The sequence below is a fragment of the Trachypithecus francoisi genome, unplaced genomic scaffold (genome assembly GCF_009764315.1).
Source record: "Trachypithecus francoisi isolate TF-2019V2 unplaced genomic scaffold, Tfra_2.0 Lachesis_group4, whole genome shotgun sequence".
Lineage (NCBI taxonomy): Eukaryota > Metazoa > Chordata > Mammalia > Primates > Cercopithecidae > Trachypithecus > Trachypithecus francoisi.
In genome coordinates, this window is record NW_022681469.1 from 113903079 (window position 1) to 113922679 (window position 19601).

General features: G+C 46.2%; 1 protein-coding gene across 13 annotated transcripts in view; it reads left to right on the plus strand.

Moving 5' to 3' along the window:
* The window catches only part of TRRAP (transformation/transcription domain associated protein), a 134889-nt gene that overhangs the window by 98106 nt on the left and 17182 nt on the right, over nt 1-19601 (plus strand). For 7 of the 13 annotated variants that reach the window (XM_033191761.1, XM_033191765.1, XM_033191768.1 and 4 more), the window contains 11 exons: nt 1025-1137; nt 1571-1706; nt 4882-5073; nt 6332-6560; nt 7149-7414; nt 8026-8126; nt 11814-12015; nt 13797-13961; nt 15780-15870; nt 17161-17360; nt 18202-18463. In XM_033191761.1, coding sequence (XP_033047652.1) covers nt 1025-1137; nt 1571-1706; nt 4882-5073; nt 6332-6560; nt 7149-7414; nt 8026-8126; nt 11814-12015; nt 13797-13961; nt 15780-15870; nt 17161-17360; nt 18202-18463 — 1957 coding nt within the window. The remainder of the gene's footprint in view (nt 1-1024; nt 1138-1570; nt 1707-4881; nt 5074-6331; nt 6561-7148; nt 7415-8025; nt 8127-11813; nt 12016-13796; nt 13962-15779; nt 15871-17160; nt 17361-18201; nt 18464-19601) is intronic. The other 6 variants (XM_033191774.1, XM_033191773.1, XM_033191766.1 and 3 more) reach the window with 3 other exon arrangements.

Genomic DNA, 19601 nt, shown 5'->3' on the forward strand with positions numbered 1-19601 from the left:
TGCTCTGTCGCCCAGGCTGGAGTTCAGTGGTACAATCTCAGCTCACTGCAAACTCCACCTCACAGGTTCAAGCGATTCTCCTGCCTCAGCCTCCCAAGTAGCTGGGATTACAGGCACCCACCACCATGCCCGGCTAATTTTTGTATTTTTAGTAGAGACGGGGTTTCGCCGTGTTGGCCATGCTGGTCTCGAACTCCTGACCTCAGGCAATCCGCCCACCTCAGCCTCCCAAAGTGCTAGGATTACAGGTATGAGCCACTGCGCCTGGCCCAGAGTTCACATTTAAATACGTTTTAAAGCATTTCAGTCCTGCACGTAAAGGCCCTGTGACTGAAGTCTGCATTTAAGAGACGCCTACATGTATGACACGAGCTAAAGCACAGTCCTAAGAAGTCCTTTGTATTAGATGCCAACGTGGATGCTTTTTCCTTCCCGTTGTTGGTCCTGTTGGAAGCAATAGGTTTTGTTTTTGCTTACGTTTTACTCCCCGTGTCTGCCCTTCAGTGTGGCATGGGCCACTGTTTCAGGGTGCGATTCCTAGCACTGTGTACGGTGCCGTGCCGTGGAAGCTCCAGAAGCAGATGTGGCCTTGTGGCTCCTGCTCCAATCACTAAAGGATGGAGAAATTAATTAATCCCACGTCTGGACAGCCTCCCCTTCTTCCATTCTGTTCAGGGAATCCCACCCTCTTCTGTCTCTGAACAGAGAGCTCTGGGTGTTTAGTGCTCCTGGAGAAGAGCTCCACGTGCTCCCAGGTGTGTGATTCAGCCTGCTGTCAACAACTGGGCCCTGGCGGTGAAAAGGTTGTGTTCTTAGCCAGGTGCAGGCATGCACCTATAGCCCAGCTACTCAAGGAGGCTGAGGCAGGAGGGTCCCTTGAGCCCAGGAATTAGGAGCTTGAGTCCAGCTTTGGCAACATAGTGAAACCTCATCTCAAAAAACTTCTCTAAGTTTTAAATTTAAAAAGAAAGAAAAGGTGTGTTTCTAGTTAAACAGTGGTTTAAAAGCATTAACTTTTTTTTAGGCACAAGAATCCTATGAAAAGGCAATGGATAAAGCCAAAAAAGAACATGAGAGGAGTAATGCCTCCCCTGCTATTTTCCCCGAATACCAGCTCTGGGAAGACCACTGGATTCGGTAAGCCGAACACAGTGCTTGACGTGTGCATGACTCAGTTGAGGGAACCGGGGAAAAATATCTGACTTTTTCTTGTAATGAGTGTTTTTTAAAGAGAGCTTTGCTACTTTATGGCCACGTAAAGAACAAACAGAAACCCAAGACCAGCATTTAAAGCCTTGAGTAATTAAACAGGTCGACTGGAGAAGCAGTAAACTGTCCCTGGCTCCAGTGCTCTGGGCCATCTGCTGAATAGCAGGTGGTTTGTGGCGTCCAAGGTGGGCAGGGGCTCACCCCACAATGGAGCACACCTCCGTGTCCCGCAGAAGTCCACTCTTGCTGTGCTGTTCTTCTGTAGAATGGAAATTTGCCCCTTAAAACCCTATCCCTGCCTCTGTGAATGCCTGAGTGTGCTGATGACTGAGCTTTTGCTCTTGGACCTGTGGTCTTGCAGATGCTCCAAGGAGTTGAACCAGTGGGAAGCCCTGACGGAGTATGGCCAGTCCAAAGGCCACATCAACCCCTACCTCGTCCTGGAGTGCGCCTGGCGGGTGTCCAACTGGACTGCCATGAAGGAGGCGCTGGTGCAGGTGAGACGCCCCAGGGGCATCCCCGCAGCTGCCTAGGTCCCTTTTCCTGCAGCTGTAGGGGTCTCTTGGGAGATTTCCTGTAGAATAAGCATTTTGGCAGTGGAAAGATAGCTTATGGGAAAGAAAGGTTCCTTTTGATTGCCTCAATCTAACACCTTTCCTGAATTTGAGTAATGTCACTTTTTTACAAAATGAGAAATTGAAGATTAGAAGTAGTTACAAACTATTAGCTAGAGGATGGAATCGAGCCCAGGTGTTGACTTCCTGGTTTGGGACCTGGGAAATGACTCGTTGGATGCAGGGAGTTTGTGTTCCTTTGAGAAATAACCAGTCATTTATGTCAGTAAAAATACATTCTTCCCTCAGTATCCAGGACCCCCCCACAGACACCAAAATCCATGGACACTCAAGTCCCTGATATAAAATGGTGTAGTATTTGCATGTAATCTCTGCACAGCTGCCTGAGTTCCTTAAATCCTGTCTAGGTTAATTACAGTACCTAATATGATGTAATTGCTACATTCACAGTTGTTTTGTTACACTGTAGTTTTTAGGGAATGATAAGAAAAAGCTCTGTACATGCTAAATACAGATGCAGTTTTTTTTCCCCGAATATTTTCTATCCACAGTTGGTCGAATCCACACGTACGGAGGACCAGTTGTATATATTTTGCTGTCAGAAAGCATTTACGATTGCTTATTCTTTCTTTATTATGACAAAACATAAAGCTGAATAAGTATTTGTAGCTCACCTTAATGTTCCCTTCTTTCTCCTTCCCAAAGTTTCCCTTATCTGGATATATGCAGCGTCACACCATCCTGAGGTCTCACAGATACGTTTCTTCTTTCATAGATTCTTGTCATTTTATAAAAATTGTAAGTTACTCACTGCTTAGAAAAAAACTCAAATATGTGAGTAAACATCCAGGGTAATCTGCACTAAAGTCAAGTAGTCTTGAAAAGGATTCAGCAAATTACTTTTGTGTTTGTTTCTGTGCTTCCTAGGGTAGTTGCTTGGTTTGATTTAGTAAGGGGTTTAGCTTTTTTCCAGTGGGGAAAATAGAAGAGACACCATTGTTCTTAGTGTAATTGAGGGTAGGTGTTGTAATTGGCAAAAATCTATCTCACCTGGTGTTGGAGTCCAGCCCCTGTGGTGTTGGTGCCAGCATGGGGGGTAATGTTGGAAGTAGTCTTCTTTGCCTTCCTGAATTTCTTCATCGGTGGGTTATTGAGAACTAAGAGGCATCATGAATGTGAAAGGTGTATGGAAGAGTAAGATGTCAAAAACAAGCTGCAGTGTCATATAATTGCGGGGTGGTGTCATTATTACCATTATTGCATGTAGTCCTTGGGACAGATATCATCATGGCACTAACTTTTGTTGCTTTTTTTATTTTTATTTATTTATTTTTTTGAGACAGAGTCTTGCTCTGTCGCCCAGGCTGGAGTACAGTGGTGCAATCTCAGCTCACTACAAGCTCCGCCTCCCAGGTTCACGCCATTCTCCTGCCTCAGCCTCCCAAGTAGCTGGGACTACAGGCGCCCGCCACCATGCCCGGCAAGTTTTTTGTATTTTTTTAGTAGAGACGGGGTTTCACCATGTTAGCCAGGATGGTCTCCATCTCCGGACCTTGTGATCCACCCGCCTCGGCCTCCCAAAGTGCTGGGGTTACAGGTGTGAGCCATCGCGCCTGGCCAACGTGTGTCGCTTTTATTGTTACTTTCCAAAGAGGAATGTTTATTCATCTTGCTACAGCGATTCCTGTAAACATCCATCACAGAGACGTCCTTCCATCTTTCTAATCACAAAGAGATTATGTTTGGAAACTTTCATGAAAAAAAATTTTTAATATTTTTAAATGCTTGGTAAGAGATTAACAAAACGTGAGGCATTCCAGTGCTTTCTTCAGAAGGTAGTGGGCAAAAAAAAAAGGGCCTTCAGGGCAGAAAGGAACACGTGGTCTCCACCTGGGCTGAGGAGCGGTTGGCCCAGGCTCATCCGCTGCTCCATTGAACTGACGCTGGAGTGCGGGAAATCTGGGGGACATTTTATAGAAGACAAAAAAGTGTGGCTTTAAAACGACAGTAAAATTTGCACGTATTCCCTCATGTTCATGTAAACCTGAATTAATACCTGTACTGTTTAATTTCCCAGGATAACGTTATGAATTGGAAGCAATTCAAAATTAACACTCATGTGGCCAGGCATGGTGGCTCACGCCTGTGATCCCAACACTTTGGGAGGCCAAGGCAGGCAGATCACTTGAGCCCAGGAGTTTGAGACCAGCCTGGGTAACATAGGAAGACCCCTGTCTCTACAAAAAATAAACAAAAATTAGCCTGGTGTGATGGTACATGCCTGTAGTTCCAGCTGCTTGGGAGACTGAGGCAGGAGGATCACTTGAGCCCTGGAGCGGCTATAGTGAGCTATGAGCACGACATTGCACTCTAGCCTGGATGACAGAGTGGGACGCTGTCTCAAAAAAAATTAAAATTACACTGATATTTATCATACTGGAGATTAATACATATTTAACAGTTTAAAGTGTGGTGACTGGCCAGGCTCGGTGGCTCATGCCTGTAATCCCAGCACTTTGAGAGGCCACAGCAGGCGGATCACCTGAAGTCAGGAGTTTGAGACCAGCCTGACCAACATGGTGAAACCCATCTCTACTAAAAGCACAAAAAATTAGCGGGGCATGGTGGCACACGCCTGTAATCCCAGCTGCTCGGGAGGCTGAGGCAGCAGAATAGCTTGAACCTGGGATGCGGAGGTTTCAGTGAGCTGAGGTTGTACCATTGCACTCCAGCCTGGGCAACAGAGCAAGATTCTGTCTCAAAAAAAAAGTGCCGGCTACGCAGAGTGTGTGATTTTTCATCTGATCTGTCCTAACAGCATTGATCAGTCTCTCTTCTTTGGAACAACTAATGACCTTAAAGCCAGGAGCCTGTGGTGTGCTTTCATAGCTAGAGAGATTGGCCGCTCGCGGAATTTAGAAAGGGAGAATATCCAGGAAAGACTGTAAATGCATGACTTCTCTATTTATAGCCTAATTTCTGTTTATTGCCTTGCATAACTAGTGACAAAAAAAAAAGTGATTTTTTTCCTGTATGACCCTTTACACTGAGCGAAAGAAGGCCCCTCACTTCCTCTGTCATGTTCTTTCACTGTCAGGTGGAAGTGAGCTGTCCGAAGGAGATGGCCTGGAAGGTGAACATGTACCGCGGATACCTGGCCATCTGCCACCCCGAGGAACAGCAGCTCAGCTTCATCGAGCGCCTGGTGGAGATGGCCAGCAGCCTGGCCATCCGTGAGTGGCGGCGGCTGCCCCATGTGGTGTCCCACGTGCACACGCCTCTCCTGCAGGTGCGTGCGGCACCCCAACACGAGCACGGGCCTGTGGCCAGGTGCAGCCAAGCACCGGTGTCCAGGCTTAGTCTGCAGACTGCAGTGGACAGCAGGGATGAAACTCCTTCCCCTTGTCTTGTCGTCTCCCATTTACACTCGTCCTCAGGAAAGGAAGGCCACAGTTAAAACGTTGAGGAAAAATGTTAGAGCTTCTGCAGGATTGAAGACATCCTCACCAGTGATTCTGGTTTCAAATTTTGCCTGAGGGACTGTTTTCAGTACCCACTTTGCCACCCTCAGTTACAGACCCTGTTGCTCTGTTTTGAGCAAGCTTTTGGTGGGAGCTGCGGGGACAGGATTAGGAAATGCTTTCCGAAATCTGAATGTAATGAGTTAAACTTGAAATATAAACAGAAAGCACAAATTCTTCTAGGCAACTTAAAAAATTACTATCAACCAAGATACAGAGTACTGAACTAGGTGCTATGTTTAGGAGCTTAAAAAACATTTTAAAACAATAGATTCTGCCTCAAAGATGCATTGAACTGGAGACAGCAGGCATAGCCGTAGAAGCAAATTTACAGTTGGAGGGAGACTGATTGAGCCATGCCGATCAGACGGAAAATCAGGATAACAAAGATTGAGAGAAGGGAGATATCGTGTGCGCCATGGAAACCAGGGACAGAATTTGGATAGGCTGAGGATTGTGGCCAGGGCCTTCCAGGTGAGAAGGTGGCATCAGAAGTTTGGTGCCAACCGTGCGTCTGGAATTTAAGGGTAGTCACCCTCCCGGTGACTACCAAAGAGGTCAGGAGAACTACGTTTGCATGTGCTTAGTATGGCTGTGGGGTTTAGCAGGCATGTTGAGAAAAGGCACGTCTGCAGCAGGGATACCAGGCTGTCCCGACCTCAGGCGTTGCTGGACAAAGAGCTGGGCAAGGAGGGTGGCAAAGGGCATGGACAGCAGGAAGAGGAGTTTTGAGGACTGCCCATTAGCGAGGTTTGGTGTCTGTACCATCGTTCTCCCAGTATCCTGTCTCTCAGGAGCCGCAGGCTGAGGTTTTAAAATTGAAGACGCCATAAGGAAAGTAGCGTTTGGGTTAAACAGGAAATGAAATGTGGATCTCAGGTGTCTGTGTGTAAACAAGAGTGCTTCCTTTGGTAATCGCACCATAAGATCTTTCCAATAATCAGGCTGCCGATGGACTCTGGTGTGTTTTTCCCGATTGATCTTTGCTGACGTTTACCACGGAATCTCTTATGCTGGTCCCATCAGGCAGCCCAGCAAATCATCGAACTCCAGGAAGCTGCACAGATCAATGCAGGCTTACAGCCGACCAACCTGGGGAGGAACAACAGCCTGCACGACATGAAGACAGTGGTGAAGACCTGGAGGAACCGGCTGCCCATCGTGTCTGACGACTTGTCCCACTGGAGCAGCATCTTCATGTGGAGGCAGCATCATTACCAGGGTAAACCGACCTGGTCCGGCATGCATTCATCATGTAATTTTCCAGACGCCCCACGGTTCTGGTTTCGTCTCTGTGTTTTGGCTTGTTTTTTTTCCCTCAGGTTTTCTATTTTTGGGTAGGGATGGCAGGTCGGGGTGGTAATGGTGCGGGGAAAGATGAAGGTGGTAGAAGAAGTAAAGTTTTGTTTTTTGTTTCTGTACCTGTTACATTTTTCTAGTTGGGGCAGAATCGTGCAGGCGGGGGGGGATCAATGCTCTGAGCCATGGCACTCTGCGTGGAAGCTCCCGTCCCAGGACAAGCTGTGCTCAGGTGGCTCTGTGTGGCCTTTGCTGGTTTTCCTGGTCCCCCTCTTATCCCCTAAACCTGTCAGGTGTCCACGTGTTTAGAGCAGCCTTTGTCATTTTATGATTTGGTTAGCCAAGATGGTAACACTCCACTCAAGAATTAGCACCTTTTAGAAGTTGCTTATGGCATAAAATAAAAAGTAACGAGGGTTTGTCACACAGCTCCCCATTTTCATAAGCCATGTGTATGTGTGTTTCATTTTTTATTTAAACCTTATTGTGAAGTGCTTTGAAAGAGGATCTGTGTGGTCTGATGATTCCTTTCTTTGCCCTCTAGCGATTGTAACTGCCTATGAGAATAGCTCTCAGCATGATCCCAGTTCAAATAACGCTATGCTTGGGGTTCATGCATCAGCTTCAGCGATCATCCAGTACGGAAAAATTGCCCGGAAACAAGGACTGGTCAATGTAGCTCTGGATATATTAAGTCGGATTCATACTATTCCAACTGTCCCTATCGTGGATTGCTTCCAGAAGATTAGACAGCAAGTTAAATGCTACCTCCAGCTGGCAGGCGTCATGGGCAAAAACGAGTGCATGCAGGTACGGACAGGACGCTTGAAGAATGAGGCTGGGTGGAGAATGAGGCCGGGTGGGGACTCCTGGTTCAGAATATAAGGAAGGCGGATTCTAACTCTCTATAAATACAGCCTCAGTAAGGGGAAAACAGTCCTTCCAAAACACAAAAGGGAAAGGAAGCTACTTGACTGAATTACAAGACTTACAGTCTTGTAAGAATTACAGTCTTATAAGAATTACAGTCTCTTGTGGTCTCTGTCCTACCATATACTTAGTTAATGTGTTTAAGGAAAGAAAAAATTACACGCTACAGACTTATGAGGATCTAAGATAGATTTTGACTATGTTCAGAGGAATCTTAATAAGAACAATGAAACCAACTAGAACTATAAAGCGTTGGAGAAAATAAGGCCCCAAAGTATTTAGGATCAAATACTTAAAGTTTAGCATTAATGATTCAGTTTAAATTCTGAATGTCAATCAGTAAATATTCATGGTGGGCAAATCTGTTGTCAATTTAAAGTACATTGGTCAATGACTCATAGGACTTACTGCCTAGATTAGTACTTTATGAAGTTTTCATATTGTTTGGAAATTTCAGGAACTTTTTTTTCTACTCATTTTTTTTTTAACAGGGCCTTGAAGTTATTGAATCTACAAATTTAAAATACTTCACAAAAGAGATGACAGCCGAATTTTATGCACTGAAGGGAATGTTCTTGGCTCAGATCAACAAGTATGTATGTTATATTGAAAGAGGATAATAGAAAAAATGCTTCAGATTATTTAAATAGTTATTTATAACCTGAAGCCAATGTGAAGCTCAAGCTAGAAATGGGTGTGATTTGGTGACAGTCATTAAATAGGATTTTTTAGGTATTGCACCTCTGCAAAGAGAGTAACTTGCAACAAATCGATAATAAGCCTATTTAAAAGCATTTCTCAAATGAGCTGCTGGATCACAGAACTGATAAAATGGATTCATTTCCCCATTTCCTCAGCCCGCCATTTACAGAGCTGGTTCCTTTTGTGGAGATGATTCTTGCCTTAGACCAGGGGTCAGTAAAGGATGGCCTGGGGGCAACATCCAGCCACTGCCCTGTTTTTGTCAATGAAGTGTTGTTGGAATACATCCCTCCCCACCGATGTTGCCTGTGACTGCTTTCACCCTACTGCAGAGTTAAGTTGTGATAGGAATTGTATGGTCTGCAGAGCCTAAACCATTCGCTGTCTGGCCCATCACAGAAAAGATTGCCAAACCCTGGTTTAGAGAAGTAAATGTCAGAGGAGATTTTGTAAATAGCCTGCAAATGAGGTAGACTCACAAGATGCTGCTTATTGCCTTGTGTAGGCTCCAGTGCCTGCTTTTCACATCTTCAGTCTACGGGGCTTGCATGTTTAGCTTATTTTTAAATTAGGAAGCAGTTTTGTCAACATGGAAAGGTTTTATCTTTTTGTGTAATGTTTTAAATTCATATGACAGACACAACCATTCAAAAGTGTACAATTTAGTGGGTTTTAGTATATTTACAGTGTTGCACAACCGTCACCACTAGCTAATTCTAGAATATTTCCATCATCCTCAAAGTAAACCCTGAATCTGTTTGCCATCACTCTCCTTTCTCCCCTCCCCCTTTCTCTTGACAACTACTAATCTATTTCTGCCTCTTTGGATTTGCTTATTCTGAACATTAATATAAATAGAAGCATACACTATGTGGCCTTCTGTGACTGTCTTCTTTCACTTAGCAGGATGATTTCAAAGTTCATCCATGTGCTGTCATGTATCAGTAACCCGTTCCTTTTCATCGCTGAGTGATATTCCATTGGATATCCATACATTTTGTTTGTCCAGTCAGCAGTTGATGGACATGTCGGTTGTTGCTACTTTTTAGCTACATGAGTGATGCTGGTGTAAACACTGAATACGTGTCTTTGTGTGAGCATGTTTGAGTTCTCTTGGGTATATACCTGGGGGCAAAATATCTGGGTCATATTGTACTTCTCTGTTTATCTTTTTGAGATACTGTCAATCTTCCACAGTTGGCTGTACCATTTGGCATTCCCACCAACAGTGTTTAAGGTTTCTAATTTCTTCACATCCTCACCAGCACTTGTTATTTTCTTATTATGTATCTGATTATAGCCATCTTAATGAGTATAAAATATATTTCATTGTGGTTTTGAATTGCATTTTCCTAATGACTGATGACAGTGAGCTTCTTTTCTTGGTTTTTATTGTTGGTTTGTAATTCTTCATATGTCTGGATAAAAGTTTCTTTCAGATATTTGATTTCCAAGTATTTTGTCACATTCTGTGGGCTGTCTTTTCACTTTTTTGATAGTGTCCTTTAATGTGCAAGTTTTTAATTTTGATGAAGTCCAATTTACATGTTTTTTTCTTTTGTTGCTCATACTTTTCATATCTTCTAAGAAACCATACCATAATCCAGGATCAGAAGCATTTATTCTTATGTTTTCTTCTAAGCGTTTTGTAGATTTAGCTTTTACATTTGGGTCTCTGATCCATTTTGAATAATTTTTTTATGTGGTGTGAGTTAGGGGTCCATATTTATTATGCTGTACGTGGACATACTGTTGTCCCAGCACCATTTGCTGAAAAGGCTAGTCTTTCTCTATTGAATGGTCTTGACACCCTTGTCAAAAATCAGTTGAGGCCAGGCCCAGTGGCTCACACCTGTAATCCTAGCACTTTGGGGAGCTGCGGTGGGAGGATCATTTGAGCCCAGGAGTTGGAGACCAGCCTGGACAATGTAGTGGAGACCCCCATTTCCAAAACCCGAAAAACAAAAATCAGTTGACCATTTTTTGTGGGCTTATTTCTGGACTCTCACTTCTATTCCATGGATCTATATAGAGTCTCTTATATTTCCATATGAATTTTAGGTTATTTTCATGTATTTCTGCCAAAACAGTTGGAATTACGATAGAGATTGCATTGAATCTGGAGATCAGTTTGTGAGTATTTTGCCATCTTAAGCAAGTTTTCCAGTGTGTAAACACAAGATGTCTTTCCACTAGTTTAGGTCCTCTTTAGTTTAATTCAACAATGTTTTATAGATTTTAGTGTACAAGTCTTGCACTTATGTTAAATTTATCCCTCAATATTGTCACATGAATGGAGCCGTTTGCTTCATTTTCACATTGCTCATTGCTAACATTTGGAAATACCGGGGTTTTGTGTATTGATCTTAGATTTCTCAACCTTGCTGAGTTTATTTCTCTAATTACTTCTTGGGGATTCTTCTTTTCTGCATATAAGATCCTGTCAACTGCAGGTAGAGATGGACTTACATCTTCTGTTCCAGTAAGGATGCATTTTATTTCTTTTTCTTCCTAATTGCCCTGACTAGAACCTTAAGTACAGTGCTGAATTAAAAAGACAAGATCCTTGTCTTTTTCTTGCTCTTGGGGAAAGCCATTCAGTCTTTCAGCCTTGAGTATGATGTTAGCTGTGGGTGTTTTGTAGATGTCTTTTATAAGCTTGAGGAATTTCCCTTCTGTTCTAAGTTTGCTGGGTATTTTTATCATGAGAGGATGTTGGATTTTTTTCAAATGGCTTTTTCTCTGTCCTCTGAGATGATCGTGTTTTTTTTTTCCTTCATTCTTTTAATGTCATATATCACATTGATTGGTTTTATTTATATTGACTTTTCTGTTTCCCATGTTGAACCACCCTTATTGCTGGGATAAATCCCACTTGGTCATGACGGATAATCCTTTTAATCCACTGCCGGAGTTGGGTTGCTCATTTTTGTTGAGGATGTTTGCATCTGTATCATAAAGCACATGAGTCTGAAGTTCCCTTGCTATGTCTGGTACATTGCTGGTGTCATAGTGAAGCGGAGTAACTGCTGTGGAAACAGTTTGATGGTTCCACACAAAGTAAGCATAGAGTTCCCACGTGACCAGCATTTCTACTCCCTGGTGTACACCCAGAAGTGTTGAAACAAACAGATACCTGTTTGGGAATGTTTGTAGCAGGACTGTTTGCAGTAACCAAGATGTGGAAACAACACGAATGAACAGATAAACAAAATGTTTATGGTGTATATATGCAATGGAATGTCATTCACTTGTTAAAGAGAATGAAGTACCGACACAGGCTTCAACATGGATAAACTTCGAAAACACTATGCCAGATTCAAAAGATCACATGATGTATGAATCAGTTTATATGAAATGTGCAGAACCGGTCAGTCCACAGAGACAGGAGGCAGACTGCAGGTTCCCAGGGGCTGGAGTGGGAGGGGCTCAGAGTGACCGTTTATGGGGCGGTTGCACAACATTTCGAATGGACCAAGTGCCCTGCAGTGTTCATTTTATACTGGTCAATTTCAGGTTACGTGAAGCTCGCTTCAGTTGAAAACCATACGCATTTCGGTTTTCTGTCTCCTGACAGGTCCGAGGAGGCAAACAAAGCCTTCTCTGCAGCCGTGCAGATGCACGATGTGCTGGTGAAAGCCTGGGCCATGTGGGGCGACTACCTGGAGAACATCTTCGTGAAGGAGCGGCAGCTGCACCTGGGCGTGTCTGCCATCACCTGCTACCTGCACGCCTGCCGGCATCAAAACGAGAGCAAATCGAGGAAATACTTAGCCAAGGTGAGACCGAATAAATGAGCTTTGACCAGAGGTCATCGGTCGCCTTCAGATATGGACCGAAATTTAGCTACAATTCACTCATCCATGCTGGGTGTGAGGCATGATTCATACCTTAACTCTTTTTTTTTTTTTTTTGAGGCGGAGTCTCGCTCTGTCGCCCGGACAGGAGTGCAGTGGCCGGATCTCAGCTCACTGCAAGCTCCGCCTCCTGGGTTTACGCCATTCTCCTGCCTCAGCCTCCCTAGTAGCTGGGACTACAGGCGCCTGCCACCTCGCCCGGCTAGTTTTTGTATTTTTAGTAGAGACGGGGTTTCACCATGTTAGCCAGGATGGTCTCGATCTCCTGACCTCGTGATCCACCCGTCTCGGCCTCCCAAAGTGCTGGGATTACAGGCTTGAGCCACCGCGCCCGGCCTCATACCTTAACTCTTAATCCTCATTACTCTTCAAAGCATCTTTCACAGTTCTGTTTAAAGCTGAGAAAACTGAGGCCTGGACATTCTTAGGGCCCCAGAACTTCCAAGTGGCAAAGCCTCACCTAGAGCCTGAGTCTAGCACTGCCTGTGGGAGCTCACACGGAACAGAGGGCTGAGGAGGGGATGTGGAGCTAGAACTTCCCTCCTGGATGCCCATTAGGTTGTCATCCCTCCCCTGCAGGGCCGCTGTCAGCACAGCCACAGAGCCGGCATGCTGGGGTGGTTGTGGGTTTCTCTCTGCATGGTTCCCCCCCGCCACCGCCGGCAGCCCTGAGCTCAGGGTGGGTGTCGCCCACGTGCTCACTGCACTTGACATTCAGGTTCCTCCTTCATGTGGCTTCCTGTCTTCCCCCAAGAAGCAGACAGATAAAATCCAGAATTAATTCCAGCAGGAAACCCAAGAATAAATTGTTCCCTTTCCTATTTTGTTCATTAAAGGTTTGGATTTTTTAGAATTCCTTGATTTAACGTAAAAATTTGGAATGTACACCAGCACATGGTGGTTAAAGCCGACTACAGAGACAGCTACATGTGCTGCCTCAGTGCCTGACTCATGGTTGCTTACACCCAGATGTAATTGTTTCAGTCGTCCACGGACACCTGGCTGCCAGCCTGTGGCCTCCCTGATGCCAGGGTGATGAGCATCTGAGAGTTTTAGCAAAAGTTCATTGTGTTTGGATAAGATAATGAGTGTGAGTTAAGGGGTGGGCAGGCCCCAGGCATCTGCCTATTGCTGTCTTACAGTTAGTCACTGTTCACTGCTAGCCAGTGGATTAGATCAGTGAGTAATTGTCATTAAAAGGGTGGGCGCGGTGGCTCACACCTGTAATCCCAGCACTTTGGGAGGCCGAGGTGGGTGGATCACTTGATGTCAGGAGTTCAAGACCAGCCTGGCCAACATGACAAAACCCCATCTCTACTAAAAATACAAAAATTAGCCAGGCGTGGTGGGTGTGCACCTGTAGTCCCAGCTACTGGGGAGGCTGAGGCAGGAGAATCGCTTGAACCCGGGAAGTGGAGGTTGCAGTGAGCCAAAATTGCACCACGGCACTCCAGCCTGGGTGACAAAGCAAGACTGTCTCAATAACAAAACAAACTAAAGAGAAAAATCTGTATTTAAATTTTAGGTTATATATACTGTAAGATTTATGTTAAGTTTAGCAATAATGTTGGCCCTCTTACAGATACTTTTTTTACATGGCCAGTAAAGCCGCTTTTTACAGTGTTGTAATGTTGGGGAAAAAGTCTCTTGCTTGAGGGCTTCAGAATTGTCATTCAACTCTAGAATTTCTCCTTCTGTCTCAGGTGCTGTGGCTTTTGAGTTTTGATGATGACAAAAACACTTTGGCAGATGCCGTTGACAAGTACTGCATTGGTGTGCCACCCATCCAGTGGCTGGCCTGGATCCCACAGCTGCTCACCTGCCTGGTGGGCTCGGAGGGAAAGCTGCTCTTGAATCTCATTAGCCAGGTGGGAAGAGCAGGGTGGCCCTGTTTACGTGCACAAAACATTGTGTCTTCATTCTGCCTTCTTTTTTTTCCCAGAAAGAAATTTGAGTGCTCAAAGTATTAAAAATAAGTTAAAGAGCTGGAAAGACATAATCATCTAGATATTACTTAATATAAAGCATAATTAAAAGTTATTAAAGAATATGTCAGTTGAAATAGCTAATAAAGCAGTTCAGTGTTCAAATTGTAATTTCTTAAATATTTTCCCATATATAATGCAAGTAAAATAAACTTGTACTAAAATGTACAATTGCCATTGGGTACCCTGAGAATGACCGCGAGCCCTGAATCTGATGGGTAGTTTTCCTCTGATTTTTTGTCATATGCTGGGAGCTCTTCGGAGCTGCCCTTAAACTAAAACATTCCCGTGATTGTGGCTGTCGTCCTTTTGACAGTTGAAATGCGTCATAAGGAACGCACAGTTCTCGAGGGCAGTGGGGCAGGGCTGGGGAAGTGGACAGGCCAGGGCCCTCTGGAAAGGCTCTCGTAACCATCTCTCGAGAATGGTTCCAGGATATCCCTCTCCCGTGAAACGATCCAGGCAGAGGACCAGAAATGGCATAAGCATGGCCGCAGTGAGGTTTGGGACACAGCGCCTTTGTGCTTGCTTTTGTAAAATCATGAAGTACCACAGGTGTCCGCGAAGGTCTTTAGGAAGGAGCTGGGCCCACGCTCTGCCCACCCATTCTTCTGGCTCCTTCCTGCAAGCACCACCTGTGCTGTGTGGGACCTGAACAATGCCCTGGTTTTCGCTGAGGAGGCAGCTGTGTTTTTCAGTCCCAGCATTCTGTGTAGTGCTTACCCTCAGGGTGCAGATCCAACCTACTTGGTCTCATCACTCGTGGAATATCTCAGGTTCAAGAGCAGCTGCCTGTGCCTGTGATAGCTTAGATGTTATTCCTTCCTTCATTTCATGGGCACATTCTGAAGGATCCAAGTGACATGGTACTATCCTGTCAGCCACAGAACTCCAGTTCTATAAAACGGGAGTTTCTTAACTGAAACGGACATCTCTCCATCTCCTCCCAGCTGCAGTTATGCAGAATAAAGTTATTTGATAATGGAATTAGTTCACAATCCACAGTGAATTGTGCCTGACAGAAAGATTAGCTGGTATTTGTATGTTTTGTTATTTGCTTCAGTGAGATCTGGGGACACGTGCGTTTTGCCTTCCTCAGATTTACTGCCTGGAAGGAAAGCGTGGTTTCCTTGTCACTCACAGTTCTTGGGTGGAGTTGATGAAATGCATGTGTTGATGTGTCTTGGCTCTTTTAAAGTGAAGTAGGCCGGGCGCAGTGGCTCAAGCCTGTAATCCCAGCACTTTGGGAGGCTGAGATGGGTGGATCACGAGGTCAGGAGATCGAGACCATCCGGGCTAACACGGGGAAACCCCGTCTCTACTAAAAAATACAAAAAACTAGCCGGGCGAGGTGGCGGACGCCTGTAGTCCCAGCTACTCGGGAGGCTGAGGCAGGAGAATGGCGTAAACCCAGGAGGCGGAGCTTGCAGTGAGCTGAGATCCGGCCACTGCACTCCAGCCCGGGCGACAGAGCGAGACTCCATCTCAAAAAATAAAATAAAATAAAAAATAAAGTGAAGTAAACATTTTGCCTGATGTTGAACCTGGCCTTGTGCGTCAGATCAGTGCTGTAGTATTTGCTTTCTTGTTCCAGAGGCAGATCAGACACCTGTTTCTGACTTGACATTGGTTATTTTCAGTACAAATTATCCATAGCTCAGTGGAGAGCAGCACTATTTATGATGTCTTGTCTCTGAGCAGGTTGGACGCGTGTATCCCCAAGCGGTCTACTTTCCCATCCGGACCCTATACCTGACCCTGAAAATAGAACAGCGGGAACGCTACAAGAGCGGTACGTCTCGGGTGGGGCCGGCAGGCCAGGCCAGGAAGGGCTTATTCCAGGGGGTGCCCCACATCCAGACAGACCACCACGGCCACCCCCTGCCCTGCAGCTCACTCCTAGCCATGGCCAGTCTGTCCTCAGTGGGCAGCACTGTAAGGCAGGAAGCAAAGCCTGATCTGAGTAGTCTCTCTTTTGCCAGGATGTAACAGGCGTTCATTTATCCCAGTGATTTGATCTATAGGTAGAGAAAATATGTGAAATTTTCAGCTTCAGAAAATTGTAAAGTTTACCTTCCTCCTTAGTAGTAAGTGCATCCCGATACACAGCACAGATGCCAGGTACGTGTGTGTGTGTGTGTGGAAGTTATGAGGAGTATCTCCAGCTGTGAGAAGAATCAGCGTTGAAGTCAATCTTACCAGTTGTTGGTGAAATCTCACTCACAGTGTAAGACTTTTAATCTATATTGAATAGCCCTTGTATGCAAAGCAACAACTGCTTGATGGCTTCAGGTACCCACTAACCATGTTACTTTAACAAGATGACTGTTCACTGCCCCTTGTTTTCAATGCTGAATCTCCTAAGGGCCGTGGACCGTGCTTGGTTGGCGAGAGGCGGTGAATGAGGGCTGCATGGCACTTTTCAGCTCTAACCTCTGGAGAGTCAGTCTCCCTAGGTGGCTTCATGTCTTGGTCATTTGCAAATTAAGGTTTTTTACTTTTAAGACTTAAGTGTAGAGAGGTAAATTCAGAAAAAAATTGTCATTAAGGGCTCTGCAGTGTATCTCACAGGGAAAAATGACCATATTTTTCAAAAGCAGTATTTTGCAATTGGCTTGGCTTTCCAAACCAGTTTCCTATTAACTACTTTTAGATCTCTGAGTTCATAGTAGCAAGGAACGTGTAACATACTATGAGATATTTTTCTAAACATGTATGTTTACGATGATCAGACCTAACAGAAACGTTAAAAGGAGTGCTCAGGGAACCCTTGTGCGCCCTCAAGGACTTACCAGGCGGCGTGTTGTCACAGCTGCATCCTTTGAAACACATACATGGGTTTATTTAATGGAACGGATTGAAGCCGTGTTGTAGACAACTGCGCTGTCCCTTCCCGCGTCCCTCAGCGCACCTACGCCTAGAACCTGGGCCTTCTCCCACGCAGTCCCTGGGGAAGCAGTCTTGTGAGGATTCACACGCCGGCAGGAACCAGCGCTCCTTTGGCCCATGGGTCCTGCAGTGCTCCGAGCCCTGGCGTCTGTCGGTTTTGCGCTGACACTGGCGTTGTGTGTGTTGCTCTCAGATTCTGGACAGCAGCAGCCAAGTTCAGTGGGTAACCAGTCCCATTCTGCATCAGATCCAGGGCCCATAAGAGCAACAGCACCCATGTGGCGCTGCAGCCGAATCATGCACATGCAGCGAGAGCTCCACCCCACCCTTCTGTCTTCCCTGGAAGGCATCGTCGATCAGATGGTCTGGTTCAGAGAAAATTGGCATGAAGAGGTATTTGGCTCTGATCTTGCACATGGTGGCTTCTTGTAGAGGGGACATGGCATTCTGTATGCTTCTGTGATTCTCTTCCCTTGAGGTTTAGCTGCCGGTCCTTTTATATATTTGTTGTTGAACTTAACCATGGACCAGGCAAATAGCTATCTCCGCACACTAATACAGCCTTAAAGATTCGAAGCAGAAGACATAAAAGAGGGTGGAATTGAGGAAGCTGCTTCTTGCTGTTAAAATGCTGGCTGTGCTCACTTCTCTGAGCTCGTTGACCTGAGTGCCACTGTTAACCAGCTGTGAGCAGAAGTAGTGGCGTGAGTAACTGGGTTATAATTTCCAGAGATGGGAAATTGTAGGTATGTGGGGTCTTTTCAGCAGTCAGACCACTTCCTTAATAACATTGGCTTCCGCTGATGACAAAATCGTCTACGCCTCACTGCCCGGATGCTTACCCGGTTGAGCCGTGGGGCCAGCTCCTTACTGCTGTGAAGTCTCATGCGTGCATGCAGACACACAGTGGGAACAGTACAGCTGCCTGAAAATACAGGGGTTTTGTGGCTAATTGCAGACGGGTGTATGATCCGAAAAAGTGGGGCTTTTCCGTTTTTGTTTTTTAATGCTCAGGGCACTTACTCCCCAAGGTGAAAAGCACCTGCTCCCATGCGGCACACACAGGCATCCCGTTTCTCGCACACGCCGACTTCACGCCTGCTGTGTGTGGGTCCTGCTGGGGGGTGCAGAGATGACCCTGGGCTGGGAGGGCCGCACTCAACGGGCGCTTTTGGCTGCTGGTTCTGGAGTGGAGGGCTGTGTTTGTCAGTTGTCTCTGGCTCTTTTCTACCAGGTTCTCAGGCAGCTCCAACAGGGCCTGGCGAAATGTTACTCCGTGGCGTTTGAGAAAAGCGGAGCGGTGTCCGATGCTAAAATCACCCCCCACACTCTCAATTTTGTCAAGAAGTTGGTGAGCACGTTTGGGGTGGGCCTGGAGAATGTGTCCAACGTCTCGACCATGTTCTCCAGCGCAGCCTCCGAGTCTCTGGCCAGGCGGGCGCAGGCCACTGCACAAGACCCTGTCTTTCAGAAGCTGAAAGGCCAGTTCACGACGGGTAAGTCTCGATTTTCCTTCCCTTCCGTAGGGAGAATTGTGCACGCTGATTTCCTCCGGTTTTGGTGTCGAAGCTGATTAGATTGTTGGTTTTCTGGTCACTGCACGAGGCACACTGGTTACACTGTTCACGGTGCAGACTTCAGAGTGCATAGCTGTGACCACATGTTTTTCTCCCTAATGAGGGGTCAAGGTTTGGAACAGGAGCTGCCAGGATCCAAGACGGGGTAGAAGGTTTCAGGCCACACTGCCCTTCTGCCGTCCTGCCTTTCTGAGGCCCTTCCTTCACTTGGTTTGGTGGGAAACAGTGTAGGGTGGGGCGGTGGGAGACAGTGTTAGTGTGAGCCAGTAGGAGACTGAGCCCTGGTGAACCTGTGCAAGACGGTGCTGGGTGAGCTGGTGAGAGATGGGGTCAGGTGAGCCGCTAGGAGACGGCACCAGGTGGGATGGTGGGAGACGGTGTTAGTGAGCCAGTGGGAGACAGCATCTGGTGGGCCGGTGGGAGACAGGGTCCTGTGGGCCCATGGAAGACCGGGTCTGGGTAAGCCAGTAGGAGATGGTGCCGGGTGAACCAGTAGGATTTATAGGGGCAGGGCCTGCAGTAACGAGCTAAGTGCAAGCTCACTGTGGACTCTGGGCATCGTGATAGGGAGATGTATTTTCAATGCTTGTCTGTAGTTCAGGTTAATGCATTTTCCTAGACTCACAGCTTAACTCCTGGCTCTGCCTCTTATGTTGTGATGTGAGGGAAAGGAGTCCAGTTTCCTTCAGCCCAGGTTTCTTCCTCTGTCAAATAGGGATCCTCACCCCACAGTACCCCCGCCCCCCATCTATACACCCCCGTTCCATCCTTTGCCCCCGTCCCATCCAAGCACTCCCGTTCCATCACGCACACATGTCCCATTTACGCACCCACGTCCCGTCCATGCACCCCATCCACTCACCTGTATCCTATCACCCGCATCCCATCACCGCCGTGTCCCGTCTATATACCTGCATCCCATCTACTTACCTTGTCCCATCATACACACCTACATCCCATTTACACAACGCGTGTCCCATCGTGCACACTCCGTCCCATCTACACACCCGCGTCCCATCCTCGCATCCCCGTCCCATCCTCGCATCCCAGTCCCGTC